The 25,147-nt window shown below is 38.6% G+C and overlaps 3 protein-coding genes and 1 long non-coding RNA gene across 4 annotated transcripts; 2 read left to right on the forward strand and 2 right to left on the reverse strand.

Annotated features, from left to right (window-relative positions):
• Positions 1 to 298: 298 nt before the first annotated feature.
• Positions 299 to 14,428, reverse strand: LOC133837711 (uncharacterized). The gene is made up of 5 exons (XM_062268571.1): positions 14,399 to 14,428; positions 8,745 to 10,610; positions 7,534 to 7,897; positions 4,392 to 4,572; positions 299 to 4,324 (listed from the first exon to the last, which is right to left on the reverse strand). The coding sequence occupies exons 1-5, from the start codon at positions 14,426 to 14,428 to the stop codon at positions 3,649 to 3,651; spliced, it is 3,117 nt and encodes a 1,038-aa protein (XP_062124555.1). The 3' UTR covers positions 299 to 3,648.
• On the reverse strand, positions 4,927 to 5,852 carry LOC133849673 (uncharacterized). Its single transcript, XM_062285799.1, has one exon. It carries the CDS (start codon positions 5,850 to 5,852, stop codon positions 5,109 to 5,111), a length of 744 nt encoding a protein of 247 aa, XP_062141783.1. The 3' UTR covers positions 4,927 to 5,108.
• Positions 6,018 to 6,971, forward strand: LOC133849657 (uncharacterized). Its single transcript, XM_062285795.1, has one exon. The coding sequence runs from the start codon at positions 6,018 to 6,020 to the stop codon at positions 6,927 to 6,929; it is 912 nt and encodes a 303-aa protein (XP_062141779.1). The 3' UTR covers positions 6,930 to 6,971.
• Positions 14,429 to 23,900: 9,472 nt separating the features above from the next.
• Positions 23,901 to 24,840, forward strand: LOC133850484 (uncharacterized). Its single transcript, XR_009895636.1, has 3 exons — positions 23,901 to 24,079; positions 24,147 to 24,313; positions 24,393 to 24,840. It is a non-coding gene; the product is annotated as an uncharacterized LOC133850484 (long non-coding RNA).
• The last annotated feature ends 307 nt before the right edge of the window (positions 24,841 to 25,147 follow it).

A 25,147-nucleotide genomic window follows, 5' to 3' on the forward strand; every position in this document is an offset into this window, starting at 1 on the left:
TTTTGCTGTTGTTGACGTCAATAAAAATCATTTGTTTAATTATATTCATAATATGCGGTTATTGAAGTTTCTGCAGATGCAATACAGATTATAAACACAATTTCAGATAATTGCATTTTTTTTTATATTGAACATTTTTTTATATTTATTTTATTCATTTTGGTTAAATGCGCAGAAATACTTTGAAAGTAAACAATTTGATTTTAGTACTAACTTATTTAATTTTTGTGTAATGTTATTTCGATTTTCTTTTAAATTTCACATTAATTATTTGTATTGAAATTTATTACATTCAACATTTGCATTTTAATTGGGGGCTTTTGAAATTGTTTTTTTTTTTCGTGTGCAATTGCTTAATACGTTTTTGATTTGATTTTTCTATAGGTTTTTACTAATCGCAAATATTTTCTGAGCCATTGATGGAATCTACTACTAAGTAGTTCATATGTGAAAATGTTTGTGTTATGCGCCAATTTCTTGTTAACTGAACGTCTTAAGTAATCTGTAGTAAAAATTTTCCGTCCAACAGTTCTAGTATCTTAAAGCTTTGCCATTTCTCTTTTGTTGCTTGAACATTTGAATACAAATACACATACAGATTTACTCTCGGGCACGCGACAATATTTATATAGTACATACTATATGTAGTTGACAATCCAATTCTCTATGTACGTACAGTATGTATGTATGTATATGGTAGATACATAAGTATGTACATACTTTGACTTTTCTTCTAATTTACTAAAAATCTACAAAATATAATATTTAATTTATTTTTTCTTTTTCTTTACTTAATATATAATTTGCATACTCTTGTACATAAATGTGTAGAAGTATGCTTTATTATGATTGTTTAATATTAATTCATATTTATGATGATTCCTTTTATTTGGTTTTTGATGAGGTCAACTGTGATTTGGTTTTTTAGAATATGCAACTTTGAGTTTTATTTTGAAGAATATTTTTGCATTGTGCTTTAGTTTTTTCAAAATTGTTTTTTTTTTTGGTTTTTATTTGTTGATATGTGCTTACTATTTTATTTTGTGGTTAATTATTGTTTATATGTTATACAATCCAAAACGGTTTTTATAATTTGTTATTTGTAAATAATTTTGTATTATTTGGGCTTCCTTTAGATGTTCATTTAATAATATTCAGTCTATATAAACATACATTTATACATTTATGCTAAAGGCTCGAACAAAAACTAAAGAATATGAAGCATTTTTTTCAGTTCTGCAAAAATCTTCACCAAAACTGGTTTAAAACTGCCAAAAAAATTAAAAAAAATCGTAAATGCCAACTCATAAACACGTCCTAATTGTGTAAGTTACAAATAAAAATTTATCATCGGCAAGCCGATGAGTGAATACCCTTACATAGTCATACAAATAATGCATCCAATAATTTTCTATGTTTACTCAGATATATTTAATATAATTTTATAAAACCAAATCAAGTTTTGTTAAGTGTAATTCTATTAGAATTTAGAATTTGTTTTAAAATATACATTGTAATTTTTATAATTTTTAAGAATTACATGTGGGTGCTATATAATAATCCACTAGGAAAACATGCTCAGTGAAATGATTTGTATCGGATAATAATAAACTAAGGACATATCTGGACAATAGAATTTTTGAATTGTGCTCTGCAAAGGGTATTAAAGAAAAACTGTTGTTGCGTTAAAATATTTTCGTATATCTTATATATGTGATGTGCTATGTAGTTTGTGAGTGTGCCTGTTTTTATAGCTTTTGTTGTTATGTAAATCTATCAAAAATTAATTGTATTACTTTATTTTCACAAGATTTTGGTATTAGCTGCTATTATTTAAATTTTTCATTCTTTCATATGTAGAATTATTATTTTTTATTGTATTTTGTTTTTGTATTCTATTTACTGTATTTGTGTGTGTGTAGGTAGTTAAATATCATTTTGAATTTATTTGTTTGTTAACACATTCCTCTTGACGAGTTTTTTTCATTGCTTTTGATTTTGGTTTTGGTTTTGGTTTTGAAGTTTTCTAGTACAACATTTCATATATTTGTATTTATGTTTTTGTTTCGTCTATAGTATGATTTTCGTTTATTGATTTCATTGTTTAACATTTGCGTATGTATGTATATTTGTATGTATTTTGTATATAGATATATATTTGTATATATAGAAAACCAACTATTTACATACACATAAGTATTTAAAATACATATAAGTTGCTAAATGTTGAAATATATGATAGATAAGTATACACATACATATACTTAAATAGCATGGTGTCGTTCAGGTCATTAAATTGTGGTATAAGGTATGCAATTCACAAATTTTTAGAGCCCTCAATTAAACAATAACATCATTATACATACATTATTCTTGTGGCTTCTGAGCAAAATGTATTGTTCATAACATTTGTTTAATACTGATTTCAATATGTTTTTTTCATCATACTTAAGAGCATGTTTTTTTCTTTTGCATTTAAATATTTGATTTAGATATTCTTCAGTATTATAATGTCGTGCGATTATCATTTAATGCTTATATTATCATCATTTCTTTGCTTGTTTTTTTTTTTTTGCAGTTTGTGAACTGCTGGAAAATATTCATTTTATTGTTAACAACTTCATATTTTGTGTTTCATTCAAAGTTTTTGGTTTCTTTTTTAAAGCAATGCCAAGCATATTTTTAAATTAACAATTACTTTTTATTGTGTTCTTTTTTCACGTCACAAGCGAGTGCACCGTGTCCAAAGTATGAACAACATGCAAATCAAAAATTGTGTTTGCAACAGTACGCTTGGCATGCGCATTTTTTACACCTGCACCGATATATAAAATTTTGTGTATAAAGCAAACATAGGAATTCAAATTCGAGATGAGTACGAATACTTGTGAGTTAGTGAGTGTACGACTGTACCACATCCTCAGGCAGTATGTTTTTTTAACTTTTCGGGGGCTTTAATGCTTGTGCATCAAAATATCAATAAATGAACTACGTGTTTGTGTTTCTAAAGTTTTCTACCTTTCTCTTGAACACAATTGTTGTGAATTAAATTATAGTATAAGGGTGTTTTTTCTGTGTGAGTTGTGACATACAAATGTTCAACTTAGTCCATTGGAAAACATTTAAAACTGCTTAAAATCGATGAGTTTGCCTAAACTCTATTCAGGATACGACAACTACACATACATACAATACATACATAACTATTTAAAAGTTATTACATATAATGTATATTGGTTGACGCGCAAAATGAATTACTACTGCAGCTGACAAAGCGGCTACACATACAAAAAAAAACGTGGCAAAGCTTTTACAAAATTACGAAACTACTTTACAGTTACGAATACTGAATATTGAATACTGAATACTGTATACTGCATACCGAATATATTCTGAATATAGGCCAAATACCAGGCATGTTTTAATTAGGCTCCCTTCTATCAACATGCTCTGGTACGTTGATGCTTATCGAAATCAACCTGCTAAACTCCAAATCTTAAACTAACCACTGTGCGGATGCGATTCACTCGACGCCAGATGGCGCTGCTCCTCACTGACGGCCTGGCGAGCCGCCTCGCATTGCGCACAATGCTTCTCCAGAAACTTCATGGACAAGTGGAACGTATACCGGTGCCGGGTACAACGCCTTTACATCTTATACTCGACGATCTTGTTGGGATTAAGGAACTGCTCCCGCTGCGCAGCATCCAAATGGGCCACAGTGCGCGTCAATGCTGATCCAGAACCCGAACCGGAGCTCTTATGCTTATTTGAGCCATCAGCTCCACTGACGCTTCCACCACTAACTGCTCCAACTCCTCCCCCTCCTCCTCCACCGCTTGTGCGTCCTGAATCGGTGCCGATCGGTTGATAAACGCCATCCGCACTGACCACGCCCACATTGACGCCAGCAACGACCGGCTGTTGCAGATAGCCCGAGTATTGTGGAGGCAGCTGGTAGCTGGCCGGCGGCTGCTGTGAGATGACACGCGGCTGCTCTGTATGCGCAATCGGATACTGCTGCTGGTGCGCATAATCCTGGCTACTGCCCCCGCCGCCAACCACAGCAGCAGCAACGCCGCCACTAGGACCACCTCCACCCATGCGCGAGCCCGAATCGTCGTTGAGACCCTCGCCCATTTCACCATCCCGATTGTGGCGTCCCCGGATGCAGAGCTTGGTGAAGAGCCAGACGCGTCCGCGATAGAGCAGATAGCAGCAGAAGTGAACAAAGAACGTAAAGATGATGGCGCACGCCGTTACAATGATGGCTTTGCCCGGCTTGGTCCAGTCCATCATCGGATAGATGGAAGTTTGGTTTTTCCTGAAAAAAATCCAAATCCAAATGTACTTTTGTTTATTCCAACAGCTTGTTGCCAGATCCGACTCACCTGTCTGTGCCGCCGGCTAAGAAATAGATGCCCGTGAATATGGCATATGCGAGGCCAATGCCAGTGGTGAAGTAGGCATGGCTCATCTTTATTGGATGTCCCACAATAGCAAGATCGATGAGCATTATAATCGAATTCAGCACATGCACCATAATGTTGAGGGCATCAATCTTGTGATGGTCTATGGGAAAGACATTTTGGAATTAAATAGTGGAATAAGACCCAAAAATAATGTCAAAATTATTTCAATCTCCACTGAACTAAATTTAATTAATTAAATTTAATAATCAACAAACTACACTTCCAATATATGTTCGATATTCACCAAAAATTTGTCAGCTTAACATTTTATTCTTAAAAAACGAATGTAAACAGGTTTCAAGTCGTAAATAATAATATAATTTATTTTGTATTATTCAAATGATAAAGAAAAAGGGATATTATAATTATTATTATAATTATATTATTATAAAGAAATAAGGGATATTTTTTGCGGATATATAGTATTATTATGCTGTCATGAACGCATCATTAATTTTATGAGGAAGCTACAAGAAGATGTACAATGATTATATTTTTGATAAATATAACTGCATTTGATTTAGAAATCCATTGAAAAAGATATGTTTACAATTATGTTTGATTTATAAATTTTGATTGCAAAAGAAAAAACATAAATTTGTATACTGCTTAATTTAGATAACTAGAAATAGATGGCTAGTAAAACGAGGACGCATCCCGAATAAGTTTCCTGTTGGAAGAGGAGAGCAGATCAGAGGACATTATTATGTCATCCATACTAGTAAGATAAATGTAGCAGGCCAAGAAATCGATCAGCAAAACAACCGAGCACAATGGAATATCCAAGACTGGCCGCATACTCTGCAAATGGCCGTGAAGAACTTGTGCCTGGAAGATCATCACAGGGCACATGACCACCACCATCAAGCCATGAATAATGCCAGCTGGCGTATCACAATCGTCGCAATTGTATTGATGTACAACAATAAAGCAGGAGGTCACCACAACGACGACAATGAACCATGTAGCAATGTAGAGCAGGGGCGAACACTGTGGTGGCAGCCACAGTCCCAGCAGAATATAGAGACTCATCAGTGCCAATACTTCGACTGCCCAGACAAGATCATCGCCATCCTGGGCACCCAGCAGGCAGGCATGGCCCAAGGCCAGTAGCAAAGCAATGGAGCAACAGCAAATCCAATTTACTGGAAACATACGACGTAGTTTGAGGACATTCACATACACATTGAAGCTGATTAGGCCAAGTATGAAGAGCACCATGGCCGTCACTCTGCTGGCATCGTCAACTTCATCCCGCAATTCACCAACAATTAGGAGCAACAGAATGGAGACAAGCACGAATGCGAGGGCAACTCCAAATACCTGCAGAGAGTAGCTGTATTTGCGGAGCGCCTTTAGGACACTTGGCGTATCGCTCATCAAATTCCAGATTGTTCCGGTTGTTTGTCGATGTGTTTCACTGATCACCAATTTTTTGAGAGCTGTAACTGTAACTGTCAGTCAGTGAACGTCACTGACATTCCCATTTATTCGGATGGGGAAAATGGAAACAAATAGGAACTCTATTTGTGTTTGACAAGCAACATGTATAGTCATATGAGATCTTTGTCAGCACCAGAGCTATATGTGCGATCCACGGAAACTCTGACAAAAACCACAAATCTGACTCCAAATGACGCCAACTATTCGTATAGTTCTGGAGTTGGGCCCAGCACGGATAGTCGCCAACAGGTGAAAGCACAGCCAGAACATTCGGCTGACCGTGAGAAACGAAAGTTCATTCTGCATCGACCATGTCGGATTGCCTTTCTGTCCTACGTGTATGTGCTGCTGGGTAGCCAAGTGTTTCTATCGGCACTACAGTGGTTGGGCTCCACCTACCGCTGGCGACCGCATCTCAATACAGCCGAGCGTAGCCTCTACATGCTGCTGCTATTGCTGACCTGGTTGAATTTGTCGCTGGCATTCTTCGGATTTCGTCGTTTGCAAATCAGCCATCCCTTCAATTGGATCGTGTTTGTGTGCATGTTTGAGAGTTTGACACTGCTCGTGATGTGTTTGTGCCTAAGGGAATTGGACCTGGCCTGGTATTATATACTGATCGCGATCAGCGTAATTCTTCTCTATACTCCACTCGGACTTTGGATTCCCCCAAAGTTGACGGCTAACATCTGGATATTGATACTAATGGCGATGTCTGTGTTGATTACCACAATGGTGTCCCTTGTCAGTGGAGTCTGCATGCGTTTCTATATGCTGATGACAGCGTGTTTGATTTTCTTTGGACCCTGGACCACATACAATGCCTTCAAATTGCACTCGGTGGCAGAAGACATGACATGCAGATTCAAGTACTTGGAACATGCCGCCAAAATGTTTATTACTTATGGCTGTACTGTCGGTGGTCTGGTGATAGTCAGTCGCATAGCCATCGAAACTATCGAGTCGGAGAACTGCAAGAGTCGTATCTTTTGCAACACTTTAGGCGTTACTTGATCGATTCTTACTTTCCTATATCCAATAAATAAGATTGTAAATAATAATGATTGCCTCTTGTTTTTTTTATTCGTATTCTTTATCATTTACTGGTCTATGCTCTGTCCCTCGTACACCTCCCACCTAAGATCTAAGACCTATCAGCGTCAACAGCCGAATCAATATAGCCATGTCGGACCGGATGAACACTTAGATACCAGATACTATAAAAGACAGAGCTATTATTTATTCCAGATCAAGTCTGTGTAACGCACACTTTGCGGGGACAGGCAAATAGAAAACTATGAAATTGTAAGAATAATTCACAATAATAACTTTATTATTTTTTAAAATTTTGGAACGATCAGATGAGAAATAATTTTATATGGCATACTTCCTCACAGCTGCCGGGTCTTATAAGACCAAAGTCGATAATCTTGTTTGAATGTAATAGTATGTTGATATACAAAAATACATTTCGAAATATTTTAGTATATTTTGGTGCAAACAGGTAGCTGGCTCTGGTTACTTTACAGCACACTCGATGGTAGCTTTCTTACTTGTTTGTTCTTCTTATTCTTCTGATTCTGAGTATGAATGATTCACTCATATCGCATAAACTTACCCGGATTGTGCACAAGCAGCCAGTAGCACATGGTAACGATGAACGCATATACTGTTGCACAGGTGTAGAGCACCCAGTAGAGATGATGCAGTCGACTCTTCTTCGCTTGTCGGACAATCTCAAAATCCTCGCGTTCGACCATCATTCCCTGGGTCACTATCCAAGCGGCTAACCACGCCTGCACTGTGCAGAAGAGCAGGCCCCAGTGGGTCAAATATATCCACCACTTGGCATAGTGGTGCTCGAAATGCTCCTCAGTCCGGCCAATGTCTAGCAGGGAGCACACCAATGCCGCCAGGCATGTTATGGCTGTTATCCAGCGATAGAATAGGTAAACAATTCGAACCTGCGTATTGCGTTGCCACTGCAGATGTCAAAGGAAAAAATTTAAAATTTCAGGTGAATCAATTATTTAGCAATTGTTCATTGTTACTTATATCTTAACTACTCGGCAAATGCGGTATAAATACACCGAATCAATAATGAAGCGGTGTAAATATCTGGAAAACGCCAAATTGTCTAAACCAAAGTACGAAATGACATGATTTTTATACTCAATACCCGTAGGTTAGAAGGATATTATTATAATATTGTACCTGCAGACATAAGGAGGCATCCCCGACCTTATAAGTTATATATATTCTTGATTTTTTCGATAGCACTTCTTATTTTTCCACGCAATTACTGATTACTACCCACTACGCAATTTTAATCGTATTCAATTAAACTTATTTGTTTAGTACTAATTACGGGCCTCAGACCACAGAAAGGATGTTTTGTCATATCTCTAGCATAAATGTTATATCAGAAAAATTGGAAAGCTTTTAATACAATATTTCATTTGTAAAAACTGTTGCTTCCTTTTTGTATAAATACTTTAAGATAAAATATCAAATAGTAACGGTGTAATGTAAAGCATACACACCATTTAATCGCTATATTTACTGTATTTTGAATTGAAATTCGTTTAACATAAACAATATATAACAACAATATTGAAAAAACCATAGACATTAGCTATATCTTGTTCACATTATCATTTGACTGTTCAGAATCTATAGGTTGTTTCAATTAATGGTCTATTTTTTGTTCGTCTTTTGAGGAAAGATTTTCTACAATGCATTGCAATGTTAGGGAGCACAAAATTGCTTATAAATTACATAAGGGATATTTAGGGTTCTCATTGGAGTACAGTGTAATTTTGAGCTTACCTGGCATAGATAGAAGTTGTGGCGATGCACATGATCCGGAGTAAACTCCGGAAAGCAACTGTTCCACAATTTGCTAACCATCATTCTCTGATTTCCCAGGCAGCTGCTGGCGTTGTTGGCGAACTGATTGAATCCCTCGCAGCTGTCGTGCGATGGATATTGGTAGGACTGATAGGCTTGCTGTTGTTGCGATTGATGTCCTGGCAGATGCAGATGTTGCTGTTGCTGATGTGACTGTTGGTTATGGTATTGCTGTTGTTGTTGCTGCTGTTGATTATAATGTTGCTGATGTTGCTGCTGTTGCTGCTGTTGGTAGTGATGATAGCGATGTTGTTCCGCTTCGCGATGCGACTGATTGCCGCTGCCGATTTCACTGTTGGCCCCTCCTCCTTCTCCTCCTCCTGCACCAGCACCTGCTCCTGTTCCTCCTCCGCCAGCAGCTGTGGCTGCTGCTGCTCCTGCTCCGGCTGCTCCGCCGTGCTCCGTTTGATATTCGTGTTGCGGCGGCGTTTTGTGGCTGTGTCTGCTTCCGCCGCCGCCGCTGCTGCTGCCGCTGTAAGGGCGTAGAAAATCGGGCAGATCAAGATCAAGTATGTGCGCCAGCTGCGCCTCCTCGTCGTCGTCGTCGTCGTACTCTGGATGATGGTTGCTGTTGTACTGCAGAAAGCGTACGTCCTCAAGGCTTTCGCAGTCCGTGGATAGCAATGCCGTTGGCAGGCACTCCTCAAGCAGATCGTCCTCGTCTTCGGTGGTGCTAGCAAGGCCCGGCAGATAGCCGTAGTTGTCGTAGGCGTCGTATCGCCGGCGTGGCGTTGCCTTGTAGCGATAGCCGCCAGTTTGTAGCTCCTCTTCCGCCGCCGCTGCTGCTGCTGCTGCTGTGACCGCTGTGAACTCCCGAAAATGTTCGGCCGCTGAGGTTGTTGCTGCAACTGCTGCTGCGGCTGTGGCTGTAGCTGCTGCTGTTGCAGTGGCTGTTCCTGTGCTGATTGCCGCAGGAGTCCGGCTGTTGCTGGCACTGCTATTAAAATAATAGTCGGTGGCTACACTGGGCGCCGGTGGTGGAGGTGGCAACACTGGTGCCGGCAGAGCTGGTAGATAGCCAGGTGAACTGCCCGCCGATGTTGCTAGCAGCGGAGTTGGCGATGTGTCAAAGTTAATCAGCGCTGCTGCCGGATAACCGCCACCGCTGTATCCCAGTCGATACGGATATGGTGCTCCACCGCTGCTGCTGCTGCCAATGTAGATGTGCGCCGAGGTGGAGGGCAGATGGTACCAGCTGGTTAGATTGCTGCCGCCCAGACCGAAACCAAGGCCTAAACCCAAGCCTAGCCCCAGCCCGCTGCTGCTGCTACTGCCGCGACTGAAGTAATAGCTGTACTGTTGCTGCTGCTGTTGCAGTTGCTGGCTATGTTGGTGGTGGTGCTGCTGCTGCTGGTGTTGTTGCTGCAGCAGGGGCAGATAATCGTAGTGATTGCTTGTAGGCAGCCAGCGATGACGCGAGACCGGAGTGGAGCTCAGACGCTCGTAGTATTGGCGCTGATGGTAGAGAAATTGTTGCTGCTGTTGGGCTAGCTGCTGTTGTTGCTGTTGCTGCTGCAACTCACGCTCGAGCCGTTGCAGCAGCAGTTGTTGCTGCAGTTGTTGGATCTGCAATTGCTGCTGCTGTTGGGCGAGCAATTGCTGCTGCACTTGCTGCTGTTGCTGTCGCTGCAACTGCAGCTGTTGTTGCGTCTGCTGTGTCTGTTGTTGAGCTAATTGCTGCTGTTGTTGTTGTTGCTGTTGGCCACTAATTGGCTCCGGTCTAAAGTATAACTGCGCGTAATCCAATGTGAAGGCGTTGCTATTTACTTTGCTTTTACTTCGCGCCTACCACTTAACAAGTGTTCTTGCGGTTACAGTTTCTCCTGTTTCTGCTGTTGTGGATGCACCCAAGCCTGCTACTGCTGTTGTTGTTGTTGTTGTTGTTGTTGACTTCACAATTACTGCTGACGCTGAAAGTAGAGCAAGTGAGAAATGCGCTTTGAGTTGAGTACTTTTCACATGTCGCGACATCTTGCCACATGCCTATTAGGACACTAATTAGACAAGCATTAAGAATACACCCTGTGGATCTCAATTGCTGCTGGGTTGGCTTAAGGGCGCAGTCAAGTAAATATCCACCAAGTGACTCTTCTACGGACTCAAATAGACAACATTTCCCTTTGGCATCTAATTGAATTTCTGCTTTGAAGCGTAGTAAATGAAATCACAAGTCAAGCTTTTGACTCCTCTGAAAGCGTCTGCAATTCGTGCTCTCAGTAGTGAATGGGCTGAGACTAGTTGAACTTGAACAATAACCAGGCACAAGAAGCTTTGCATTTCCACATCAAGGTGATTACCTTAGTTAGAACAAGATTTGAAGTCTATCCAAAATCATATTTATTCATTTCCCATATCAAAAGTCTACAATTTCTCCTAAGTAATTAGGTAGTTGCATTTCATAGTTAAATTTATTTAAATTGAGTTATCTGGCTTTTCATTTAACTTGGAATAAATACACTGTATTATTAATTTACGATTGCAGTGCCATTAGTTTTGCAATGAAAGTTAAATTAAAGTCAATTATTTTAATACACTTCTACATAAAAATAAATGTCTTTCGATTATCCATTAGAATGATATTTAATATTTTGGCATGAGGAAGTAGATTATTCAATGTGGCTGCTTCAAATAAATATAAAGGGGCTATTGCAAATCATTTTGGCCCACTTTGCTCATTGGATTGTCCAATGGAGCACCTAATGATTTGTGTGTCTCATTTACCAGCAGCAAATAAACAAACAAACTTAAATGCTAAACTAAATGGTGCAACAACAAGCTGGGCAAACACAAGCGTCAACAACAACTACAACTACAACGACAACGACACCAGGCAACAATGCGGCTACCCCAATAACAACAACAACAACAAAGGCAACATCAGCAACAACGGCAATAAAATCAGATCAAATTGAAACGCGCGTGCAGCGGCGAAGGCTCAAATGGTGGCTAGCAACTTCCGGTGCGGCCATTTTGTTTGGTTGGTCGCTTGAATTGGGGTTCTGTTTAGTTGAGTTCAGTTTGTGCTTTGGGCTGAGTTGGTTGAGTTGTCTGCATAAAACAGGCGAAGTGCTGTGCGCAAGAGTCTGACAAAGAGGAATGGGCAGAAGGCATAAAAATTCAGAGAGAGCCAGAGGAGAGAAGAGCAGGAAGAAAGCGAAGAACTAAATGCATTTTGGTTGTGTGTGTGTATGAGTGATTCTGTGCGTGTGAATATTAGTATGCTGGTGTGTGCGTGTCTTTTGACGTCAGCAGCAATGGAACTGTTGTTGTTGCTGTTGTTGTTGGTGTTATTGCTGCTGTTTACACAGCTGCGACGAGGGCCGCATTTGTTGTTATTACTGGCTGGTTCCTGCCTCTTTGGCCGCTTCTGCTGCGTCTGCCTCTGCTTCAGCTTCTGCTTCTTCTTCGACTGGTTGTTGCAACATTTACATTGGCGATTTGCTTGAATAATACTCACACTCAGTCACCAGCAAACAGCACGAAGTTTCAAGCTACCTAAAGACTGTAAAGCCTTTACCAACAGTCTCTTTCATATACATAAAGACATTCTCAAACACATTTAGACACACACACACACACACACACACACACACACACACGCAGTGTGGTGCTTACATGCACAATTCCGGCCACAAATTCTCTGCTTGGCTCAAACCCAACACTTTCCTTTTTTTGCTCAATTTTCGTGCACTCTTTGTGATCCATGAAATGGAGGATAGCTATGCCATAAGTTATGTTCTCACTGGTCCCAACTTGATTCAGTTGTTCGAGAGCTGTGAGAATGACTAGTTTAATTTAACCTAAAGCAAGCAATGAATGGTTGGGCCAGTTAAAACTTGATTTACAATATTGCAAAATATACTTTGCCTTTGAAACCGTGTCATTGCTATTAAAAATGTATCCTCAGTGATTCGATTTCATTGATTTACAATAAATAAATGAATTAATACATTGTACAATTAGATAAAGAGTATTTGATATTCGCTCTCAAAATATGACAAATGTACATAAATTTGGTGCTCATAGTTTTTTCTTTATATTGCTTTGGGTTTTCCCTTAGCTTGAAAAACTTCGTTTAACTTTAAGCTTCAACTTTTCGTTTTTATCATTTTTACTCTTTTCTGTTTGCATCAAACACAAAAACAAAAAAAACACGAACTTGACAAGGAAATGTAAAAAATTAGAAGCTTGCAGCATATTTAAACAAAAGTTTGTTAACTTTCAGCGGGGAGAAAGGGTCTGGTTGGAAAATTCCCTGAAATGGGGCGCTTATTTATAGCCACTTGGCAGGCATGCAGAAATTTTGATAATTGTTTGTGCAACGGTAATTAAGAGCATGCAGCACGTAGCATTTGCAACTCGTAAAATCCACGAATAATTCGTTATGCTGGCAGTTGTTTTAATTGATATTAAAATAGATACTTGATGGCACATTCTGGCAACAGAGTGAGAGTGATTCCAAGTGGGAAGCTTAGCGAACCATTAAATGCGTCATAAATTCAGTGAAGTGGCTAACGGCAGACACACACACACACACGAAGACACACAAAGTTATATGTGGCGTATGAGCGATATTTAATGAAGTCGCACAAGGTAGTGGCAACTGCGTTTGCGACAGAGACTGCGACTGCGACTACTGTGATTGTGACTGCAGACGCTGATGACGACAATGGTAACGAGAACTCTGAAAGTCCATAATCCCAACGACAACAATAATGCTAATTTAATTACAAAAGCATGTCTCAGCATGTCCGCGCCACACCGCACAGCACAGCACAACAGCTATCCAAGCTCTCATGTATGGGCACAACTGTACTTTTCGCTTGGGCATATCCTTAATACGTTCAAACAGAATTTGTTCAAGTCTCCTCGGGCTCTTGGCTGCTTGGTGCTGGCACGCTTTTGCTTCTGCGTTTGATTCTGCTTCTGCTTCTGCCTCGCACAAAAGAAAATGCACATCTCTATAGAGTAAGCTTTACATTTGCCGAGTAAAATTTCAAGCCGAAATTATTGAGAAATGCTTTTCTGTAAGTTGAAATTGTATAAATGCAACTTATTTTATAAGTATGAATAATAGTAAACCAAGAAAAACAAGTAAGACAGCTACAGTCAAGTTTGCTTGACTGTGAGATTCCCGCTACCTATTTTTATTGAAAGCAAAAGAGTGCGGTATTATTCTTAAAATATACTAAATTTAAAAAAATACAAAAATATTAAAATATACCAAAGGCCGTATTTAGTATATTAACATAGTATTACATTCGAAATATACCACAGAGTACAAAATATTCCAGATTGTCAGCCAAAGCAACTAAGATCTGTAGAATGTTGGCTTTTCTTCCTACACAAAAGTATTTCTTAAATAACTTCTACAAATTTTATCTGATCGTAACAAAATTTTTATGAACTATAAATACTGGCAACTGTACTGTTGCTTCCAACTTCAACAGCGCTTGTTATTCGGTTTTATTCGATTTGCGCTGCCAAAAGTGTTCGTGGCCAAAATTTTAAGCAAACTTTGCGAAAAAATTTTAGCTCTACAGTCTTTGAGATCCAGTGATCAAAGATCTTACGGTCAGACACATAGGTGGACAGATGGTCATGGCTATATCGTCTAGGCTGCTGATAAGAGTATATATACTTTATAGGGTCGGAGATGCCTCCCTCTGCATGTTACATATATTTTCTGGAGGCACAAAGTTATACTACCCTAATCTATCCTATGGGTAGCGGATATAATATATAGAATAAAGTTATAAGTTATTTGCCATTATACGATTATACAAAACTTAGTAAATAAGCTAAAGTTTTTATGATATATATTAGAAAATAATCAAGTTGAAACAGAATGTATGAATGAAACAGTTCAATATAAACGGACAAACATTATTTATTGTTTCAATTATTTATAACGCCCTAAATCTAAGAATAACGAAAGATGAAGAAGTAGTTTCATTCCACTTGAAGTTTGTAGTTGGTGTCAACTGTGGCTAAATCGAACATGTGTGCTGAAAATTCGGGATTTTTCGCTGAGTAAACGTCTTAAGTAACACGTTGAGCTGAGTGTGTACAAGTGTCAGTCAGATTAACGCACATACAATCATACGAACACACACACACACACACACACACACACACGGACACACACAGGGATACACGCAAACACATACTGAGTTATGTACACTGAGATCCTGCGCCAGCTGCTGTCACATGCAGGCCGCGTTGCCTGGCGACGCATTAATTATCCTTTGAAGCCGAATTCCGCATTGATTTATCAATATAACGGGCGCGTGAATTAATTGCCAACGACTTTTGTATCGAGTGCCAAATGAATTATGACTGCTCCAGACGTAGACACAGACGACTCCACTCCACTGTCCACAGTCGACTCAACTCGAGTTGAATCGAGTCTCAAAAGTTATGCAATAAGTAATACAATTAAGCATTTTCATGTTCAGCACTGCGTTTGATTAACTGGAAAACTGAAATACAGAAATTCCAAGTCAGTTCCCTAAGGGAAGCAGCTCACTGCAAGGTCGAAAAAGGGGCTAGGGGCTGCCTTCAAGTTAAGCTAAGTTCAGATGAGACTGGAACTGCCAGAGAATGCAATTTAATTAAAATGAAAAATATTTTTGTGCCAATAATGTTGCTAAGAGTTTTGTTTTGTGTGCTGCGAGCCAAGAAGGAGCAAGGAATGAAAACGAAGCCAGGATACTCACACTCGAACTTGTACTCATCCAATTTCAGCATCTGCAGCGAAATGCTGAAAATTTCTTTCAACATTTATTCCAGCAAATATTTTTAAACGCTTTTATCTTTAGCGCTTCTATTGATGTTTCACCCTTAGATTAAGTTTGAGCCAAGTAGCAAAACCATTTGTACATAGTTGTCAAACACTTTACAGCTTAAAGCGAAATTTTTCAATGACTTTATGTTAAATAATTCTTTAATAAAAATTATTTTTTCCTAGCAGTTGTTACGTTATCCAAGCTTAAGCTTCACTTTATGTGTAGATTTCTAATTAGGTTGCATGTGCAATTTTCCAAATTGAATTAAACGTATCGAGAGTTTGCAATCAACAAAGTTAAAACGCGGCTGCAGGCAGCCATTAAAATGAGAATTATAAAAACATTGTAGAATAGATTTTGAGTTGCCTGCAGGCAAAATTAACTTTTGCAATGCATCATTCACAAAGAGGAAGAGCATGCAGCATATCGCGTTGTTATATTGAAAACAAAATCCTTGTTGAGCTAATGTAAAATTCTTATGCATGTGAGGTCGCCTCGTGTGGGTGATGAGTGAACTTCTGCCGTGCTGCTGTGCCAGGGGGTGAGGGGAGAGGCAGTGAGCTGCACGTCAGACACATTGATGTGTTTGTTTATGTAAACAGGAAGTGTTGCGCTGCGGGCTCAGTGCAAAAACTAACACACACACACACACACGCAGCAGCAAATAGAAGTGGAGGTGGAAAAGGGCAGGGAGAGAGCGCGAGAGGAAATCAGCGACAGGCGGAAGTAGAGGGCCTGCCTGCCATGGCAGTTATGCCAGCAAGTTCCACAACATGGAGAGAGAGAGAGAGAGTATGCAACTTATAGTATGGTATATATTATACACATGCGCTTCCCCTCGCTTTGCCTTATGACATTTTTTGTTTGGTTGTCTGGGCTGCTCGTTTGTTTTATAGCAAAATGTTTGCCCACATGAAATTATAGTAAAGCTAACATTTAATAGATGGCCTCTGCGAGTGATGTGTGTATGTTTGTGTGAGTGTTGCACTTACACTTGCACATGCAAGTAGCTGACATGTAAATAGCTCATTAAAAGTTTCACACACATCGGGCCAGAGCTCAGAGCCCAGAGCACTGAGTCACACGCGGCGTATGAGTAATGTGGTTACACACTGCTTATGAAAATTAATTCTCTCACAGATGCAGATGCATTTAAGGGTTGAGCTCAAGTTTAGGCAACTGCTACAGAGTTGGTCCTCACATTTTACTTTTGCAGCCTCTTTAATAACCTGACAAGTGCAACGATCCGTGTGGCAGCATCACGAGGCGATTGAATGAATTCAACCAGCTGTTTGCTGTTGGTTGTTGGTCTGTTTCTCTGTTTCTGTGTTTGTAACGTTTGCCACTTTATGCAAATTCTGTCATTGTCAGTTTCACACACAATGCACACTCACACACTCTCTTACTTTATACACACCAGCCAGTCAGTCTGTCAATCAGTCAGCTAGCTGGTTGTTGGTCTTCTGGCCAGGACGAGGTCGTGTCTGGTTGTGGTAGATGAGCGTCCACTTGCCAGAGAATTGGCTGCCAGTTGCACGCTAACAAAGTGTGCTTAATTGACGCGCTTTTAATGATATTAATTTCATATGACCGTAAATTTACATAACCCACTTGAATTTATTGCGACCGCATCTACAGCAACTTTATCTGCGTTTGCCTAAAGTCCACAATGAACAATAAATACAACGTAATATTTACATTCTGAGGCAATAACAAATGACAGTAAATACCCGAAAATTACATTTCAGTTTACTAAGCTGCAAAATTTGACCAGGTCTTAGAGGCAATTATGATGACAGACTAACCTAATATTTTTTCAACTATATGCTAAACATATTTCCAATACTCTGTTATTTAAATTCAATTGAAGTATTAACAACATAAATTGATTATCATATTTAAATATAAATTCTTTGAATGACTTAGGTGTTTGTTTATTTCACTGATTCGTTCTATAGTTGAGTATAGATCTTTTGTCAAGTATCCCCATTAAAGGGATCAGGATTGTTTTTTGCTCTTCGTAATTTATATTGGAAGCCTAATATTAAATAATTTTTATTACTAAGCCTTCGTTCTCTTACTGACCGTAGAACCTTTTTTTTTTATACAGAGACTAAATAATGGTGAAATTGGTTATTCGGAGCTATTAAGCCAAATTAGTTATGCTATTCCGATCAGGAACTATCTATCTTTCTATCAAGTATTTAGTTATTTTTATTTATCTATTAGTATAGTATGATAAGTTTGCTGGGTAATTTAGTTGTCCAAAGTCTTATTATTTGTTCGCGGTTTCTGATTAATGGATGCTGCGAAGAGTGTTTTGTTTTGCTAAAGTTTTTTTTTATCATTTTCAGAATGCATCTTTCGGATGCGGGAGAAGATAATTGATATATGTATTCAGTTATTAAGAAGTCCAAGCAGTTCATTAATATTAAAATTATAGTCAAGCAAACTCTTTCTAATTTGAATTGATTTATTTAAACTACAACATTGCATGGCAGCTGCATTTGAAAAACCTTTTGGATTCATGTATAATTTATAAGCTGTTAGCTTTCAATATTATGTCAACTCACCAATGATATTGCAATTTGGCAAAGTTGAGCAAAAGTTCTTATTGAACAGATGCCAAGAGCAAATGCAAAATTTATTATTGTTTACTTAACGCCAGTTTATTGGCAATTACTGAGAAGGGCAAATGGCTTTAAGATGTGTATATATAGAGTTGTCATATAGAGTTAGCACATCGTTGAACATTACATGCATGAACATACTATATAGACAGGTGGAGGCCATTTTCTGGTTTAATGAATTAAGTCCTGGCTTGCGGTCGGCTCGGTGGCTCATCGAAAGTTATGAGCATTGATAAATGGACATCTTAAATTGCAATTTATATGCAAAATTGTTGGCAGCAGTTGGTAGCTGGGCGGCTTGATGGCTGGGTAGCTGCCAGGCCAGATTAATTTCATTAAAAGGTTGTCACAAAATCCTTGAAAAGAGACTATCGCAAAAAAAAAATGAAACAAGATAGGAGTTTAAGAAAAAAAAAACGATAAATTGGTGTGCAAAAATGCCCTGGCTGCATATTTAATAGCGGCTCAGCAGAAAAAAAAAACGGAATGGAAAAAACGCAAAACCCCACAAAATGAATGTAAAATGCACGCCGACAATTTTTCACGCCTGCAACATCAAGCACAGCAGCAGCAGCAGCAGCAGCAGCAGCAGCAGCAGCAGCAGCGACGGTGGCAACAACAGAGACACCGACAATGAAGGCGAAATTTATTATCAGTGTTTGCACAGTTAAACAATAAATAAGGAGAGCCGCGGCTCTCAGTGGGATCTGCGGCCAATGCCTGAGATTATGAATTCCCTGTCCGATAAGCACATAAAAATTAATTTATGCCTTGGCTCAAAGTACAAGTACGACCAATTGGTGGCGCGGCCGAGGCTAAAAAAGGATGAAGGCCAGCTAAAGGTGCGTCTAAAGCATGGCCTTCATTTAAGGTCACTCTCTGGACCAAGTCCTCTCCTTCTCTCTCTCTCTCTGGCTCTCTCCCGCTCTTTTACACACAAACTGTCTGTCAGTTTGTTGGAGCGACAAGAGAGCTCCACGACTGCTTCTGCTATCTGACATTTCGTTTCGTTTCGAATGTTTTGACAACTTCCGCGACACTTTTTGCATTTCGCCTGATTGTCGTAAGCGGAAATATATTTCCTTCTTCTTCTTCATCATGTTCTTCTTCTACATGGCTTTCTCATATACAATTTCACCAAGGCATCTTGAGGATACACAAACCTCGCGCCCATCTCGCCTCCCAGACAGTTTATCAAGTTTTTCTCCTCTCTACTGCTGCGGCAATATTTTCCTCTGGTACATTTTGATTTACGGCACTTTCCCCCTATCGCAGTTGGCAAACTATTTCGTCTGGTTTCTTGTGTGTGACTTCTGCTTCCTATATTCAAGCCAATACTGATACCCACAACAGTTGCAGTCAGAGATTTAACGGTTAGCTCGTAAATCGTATCATATTTATGCCGAGCCAATTAAATTCCAATGCTATCGAGGCAGAAGCCTCTTTAATTCGAAATAAAATATTCAATCAACAGAAATCAAAAAACATTGCAAATATGAATTGAAAGCATATTAATAAGTGGATATACACAAGCCAATAACGGAACTATTGTCAATTCGTTTCCCACATGCCAACGAGAATCCATCAACATAAGTCAATTCAAAAAAATCCGCAATTGTTATAGAATCGCCAACACATAACCCCATCAATCCCCATAGCGCAAGTTAACAGCTTTTATTACATAAAAATAAAGGCGAAAATAAGGTGACAACAAATAAATCGGTATTTTTTTTATAAATGATGGATTGAGAGATGCTGTGTAAATTGTTAGAATAATATCACAGAATTATTATGAATAAAATTTAGTAATAGGTTTTTTGGATACATCACTTAATCACATTTTAGATACAGGGCAAAGAAAATATTGCTCGACATATCTGTTTTGTTGCACTGACCTATAGAATTTCTTTGACAGAAGGGGTATAAGTTAGCATAGAAATGATTATACATACAGAAAGGGAAAGAGACTAAGAGAGTGAGAAAGGTGGCATTGTGGCACACAATAAGCATTCGTTCATGAAGAAACCATATAAAGCACATATATCTAAGCCATGTTCTGATGACTGCATGAGAGCACAGCATAGTTGTAGACGAGGGCAAAGAAGCAGCGGTAAATGCCGCTACTGGCGCTACCTTTTGTGGCCCAAGGGGAATGGGCGTGGGTTGCTGGAAGAGAATAACATCGACGTTGATTGCGTGCCCCATCGAACCCAGAGTGTAGCGGCGAGGGGTTCACTTTGCCAGAGCTTTTGTCGTGTGAGTTTGCTTAATTAAATGTGTTGCTTTTTTTCATTTTTCATTCATTCACTACGCACCACATTCCGGACTGGCTTTTCATTTGTCGCTGACAATTGCAGTGGCTGGAAAAGCTCGTTGCCCTACTTGACATTTCATGTAACTAATCAAAGCGGGAATATCATCGAGTCAGTTGACAGTAGAATAAGTCAACTATAAGTTGGGTTTAAAAAATTCATCTAAGCTAAACGTAATACGTTTTTACAGAGCGTTTTTTCTTCAAATGAAGAATAACTATATAAATTGAAATATTTTTAAAATGCATTTTATTAAAAAGTAAGAATGTTATAGTCGAGAGTGCTCGACTCCGAAGTACTATATTAAAAAAATACCACGAATTTGTATTGAATGGGAATTTGAAAATGGTTTCGTGAGTTGCTTGTAAGATTTTTATCTGACTGCAACCAAATTTTAAGGAAACATAAAAAGATTAATTATTATTGTTTTTAACAAAAATTGCTTCTCCCTACTTCTAAAACCAATGTGATTTGATTTGAGTTACAGCTCTATATAGTTTATAATTTCTGAAATCTAGGTATTCATACAGACAAACAGACACATATATTTGATGGGAAGAATTTGAATTCTTCTGCCTGTTATACACCTTTCCTGTAGGCATAATATTATAAAACTTTTCTTCCCAATTGGTAGCGAGTGTAAAAACTCTTCTACACATTTAATTTTATGTGGTAACTTAAAATAAAAATACAGATATCCATAGCTTCACGTCAAATTCAATCTAACTCAATTTGAAACTACTCAATTCATTTGTATTGAAAGTGACACACACTTGCATGTGTTCGTTCATTCATTCATTCATTTATGTAAATGTATGTTTACTCGTATATATTTATGAGTTTATCGTAAGTTAGTTGTCAGCTGTTGACATTGCTGAAAAATCATACGCACACACAAGAAAACTTCGCAGTCGCCGGTCGTAGTCACACATTCGAGTATGTAGGTAACTGATATATGGGCAAACAAGAAAGAATATAAAAAGTATCCGCGATTTGTGCTATGTGTGTATGTGTGTGTGTGGCTAACCCCCATAAATCACTTAAATGTTGCGACAGTTTGCTGCAGCATCCATAGTCAGAGCCAGAGACACATCAGTGTCTACGCCATTATCGTCGACATCATTACGATCGTCAACTAGGGAGCAAGCGAATAAGAGCAGCAGCAGTTGCTTTTAGTTCAATTAAGCGGTTTCCCCAGCATCGGTCCAACAACGAAGCCTATGTTAATTTATAGGTTATATCTGTGCCTGTTGGCTATTATTTATGCGCACATCGGTTCAGCTTTTTAAACTTAATTGCTAGCTCATATGGCCTCTGCCTCTGCCTCTGTCGCTCTCATAATGAGCTGCAAATGCAACAAATTGTGCATACGACACGTGTGTGGTTCACATTTCAGCGTTACCCAATTACGGAAGATTCGCAAATGCGTAAAGGCCGCCGTAATTGGAACTGTGTGTTGTAGCTGCAACAATTTAGTTGAGAATTCAAGAGGAAGCAACAAAGGTATGTGTACGTACATATGTCTGGTAACAGAATGCAGATAAAAATTGAAAATCATCAATGCACATGCCAATCGGTTTTAATTGAAATGCCCAGCAAGCGAACTCATTGGTACAGTGGTTCATGTTACAACGAAAACTTTGGAGAAGGTTCATGAAATTTCGTGTGTATAGCAATTATAATCAGTACGCAATGAAGGTTCATTTAAATGTGCAATAGTTTAATATTCAAAATGTTGAGATACCAACAGATTTCTGTCAATGTTAATCTATTAAGCGATACACAGTGTCACTGGGTTTTCAAATCAAACCGCATAATGAATAAAAACCACGGCAATGAGGGAGAGAACATAATAAAAAATGTAGGGACATCGGATGCGCACATGAAGAAATGAATATAGTTCATGCAGTTCGCTGCTGGCGTCAGAGCCGACGTCGCAATGCCAGAGAATCAATACGCAGCCAGTCGTAAATGCAAACAAACTGATGCTAAAGGTAAAAAAATAGAAATAGAAAAACAAAAACAAAAACAAAAAAATGAATAAAACACGACACAACATGTTCTGAACAAGGATGCAAAACGAGACCACAAAACAAAAAGAAACTACAGCAAAAATAAAACAGCAAGTAAAAAGTAGAAAGAGACGGGGAAATATCCGAACATAACCCCGCTAACTACTCATTTCGTACCTGCATAGAATTCATGGCTAAAATATTTGCGATGCGCGTGGCAAGCGCCTAAAACTATGCAGTGAAATTTGTTTGTCGAGTTTTTAGATTCTTTCCTTTGCCATTTAGACGGAGACAAAGACATAACCACGCTGACCGCAATTAAGGCGAAATGTGCCGGTGTATTTGAGCGCCAGTTGGCCAGGGGAGAAACGTGTGCTGATGAGGCATTGCAATGCATTGGAATGGGAATGGTTTTTGCTGCCTTGCTGAGCAGCCACAAAGCTAAACTCCCGCTGACGTTTCACTATTCTCACGCTCACGCTCTTTTCTCACAATCACATTCTGTTTCTCTTTCTTTCTGCTTCTCTGTTTCCTTCGCTGACAATTCAGTGAAATTTTAGCACAAGAAATTTACTGCAACAAAAAAACAAGTAAACCCGGACGAAAGCTACAGTCGAGTGTACTCGACTGTGAGATACCCGCTACCCATTTTAAATAAAAGCAATATATTTTGCGGTATTATTCTCAAAATATACCAAATATACTGCACAAATGCTAAAAATATATCAAATGGTATATTTGGTATATCGATATGGTACCGCGTTCAAAATATACCATAGAAGGCACAATATGCCAGATTGTCGGCCAAAGCAACTAAGACCACTAGTAACCCTGCAGTTCTGGAGGTGTCGATTGCCCTGGGTAAGTGCTTACCTCGCCGATCCCTACATGGGTACTTACTAGATTAACCCTATAGTAATCGAACGTCGAACCACCTAGTCGACTCGAATTTGCGATTGGCCCTAGATAAGTCCTTACCTCGTCGATCACTACATGGGCACTTGACTATAAGTGAACCTATAGTAATCGAACGTCGAACCACCTAGTCGACTCGAATTTGCGATTGGCCCTAGATAAGTCCTTACCTCGTCGATCACTACATGGGTACTTACTAGAGTGACCCTATAGTAATCGAACGTCGAACCACCGAGTCGACTCGAGTTTGCGATTGGCCCTAGATAAGTCCTTACCTCGTCGATCCCTACATGGGTACTTACTAGATTAACCCTATAGTAATCGAACGTCGAACCACATAGTTAATAAATATATGCGCATTAAAGCATAAGTACAAAATAACGGCAAGCATCGCTTTTGTTTTGTTATTTTGTGGAAAAAGTATACACAAGTTTAAAGAGAAAACTTCGATTATGCTTTACATCGCTGTTTGTTTACGCGTCTTTGTTTTATTTTGTGCTACTCTTTTACTCAAACGCAGCTGTGTTTCCTAGATGATGAAATTATTGCAAGCATTTGAATTGAGAAGTGCAAAGCGGATCCGCGATCAATTATTAGGTGAGTTACTTAAAAAATAATTTATGTATGCATTATATGTTTAATGTGTAAAATATTAAATAAGCAGATAATAAAAGAATATCAAGCAGTTAGTATAATGCATAGTTCTACAGTGGAAAGCGACAATGTGCCTAAAGAAGAGGAAGTGGAAATTATGACAGAAAATCTACGTTATAGAAATAATGACAGGGAATGCGGCCTAAAAAGAAGACAATTTCTTTGGTGTTATGATCGGTGAGTATTTTAAAAGATAATTATTTAAAAATCATTATCCACTTTAATCTATTAAGACTTTTTAATCCTTTATTTCCAGATTCAATAACTGAGGACCAGTTGAGAAAGGCCTTGCAGCTCCAAAAAAAAACGATATTTTAAAACTCAAGTTGCCTTAAAGTAATAAAAGTATCCGTCTTATTAAAATAAAGAAAAATTAAAATTAAATAAAAACTGTAATTGTAATTGTAAATTTTTTTTTAATTTATAATGGCCGACCCCTACATGGGGTCCGATGTAAGCACTTATTTTACTGACCCTTCAATGGGGTCCCATGTAAGCACTTATTTTACCGGCCGTTCCATGGGGTCCCATGTAAGCACTTATTTTACCGGCCGTTCCATGGGGTCTAATGTAAGCACTTATTTTACTGACCCTAATATGTTGCACTATTTCACTAGTTCGTGGTAATCGAGGCGGTGGCGATTGACCCTATTTGCGGACATTTCATACAAAAACGGAAATTAAGAAACGCATGGCTAGACGCCACTTTGCAAGTAGTGACTGGCTCCTGGTAAGCGCTTATTTCACCAGCAACGAACTAGCGCTCAGAACTGCAGGGAAGTTGTCGTTTTTGCCCATACAAAAGTATTTCTTTAATACCTTCGACAATTTTTATCTGATCGCAACCAAATTTTCAGGAATCATAACTGCTATAGTAATTATTATTTATACCAAAATTCGCTTGTTATTCGATTTTTTTGATTTGCGGGGGCGGAAGTGGGCGTGGCAAAAATTTGAAACAAACTTGATCTGCGTGCAAACATAACAAATGCTGTAGCTCTAACTCTTATA

This window comes from Drosophila sulfurigaster, chromosome 2L, assembly GCF_023558435.1.
Source record: "Drosophila sulfurigaster albostrigata strain 15112-1811.04 chromosome 2L, ASM2355843v2, whole genome shotgun sequence".
NCBI lineage: Eukaryota > Metazoa > Arthropoda > Insecta > Diptera > Drosophilidae > Drosophila > Drosophila sulfurigaster.

What these genes read in the sequence shown, in the direction of transcription:
- LOC133849673 (XM_062285799.1), bottom strand. Translation starts at nt 5,852, where the DNA reads ATGAGCGATACGCCAAGTGTCCTAAAGGCGCTCCGCAAATACAGCTAC.
- LOC133849657 (XM_062285795.1), top strand. Translation starts at nt 6,018, where the DNA reads ATGTATAGTCATATGAGATCTTTGTCAGCACCAGAGCTATATGTGCGA.
- LOC133837711 (XM_062268571.1), bottom strand. Translation starts at nt 14,428, where the DNA reads ATGACCATCTGTCCACCTATGTGTCTGACC. An exon ending in ACAACTTCTATCTATGCCAG is followed by an intron (nt 7,898 to 8,744) that starts GTAAGCTCAAAA and finishes TGACATCTGCAG; the next exon opens with TGGCAACGCAATACGCAGGT. An exon ending in TTAGCCGGCGGCACAGACAG is followed by an intron (nt 4,325 to 4,391) that starts GTGAGTCGGATC and finishes GATTTTTTTCAG; the next exon opens with GAAAAACCAAACTTCCATCT.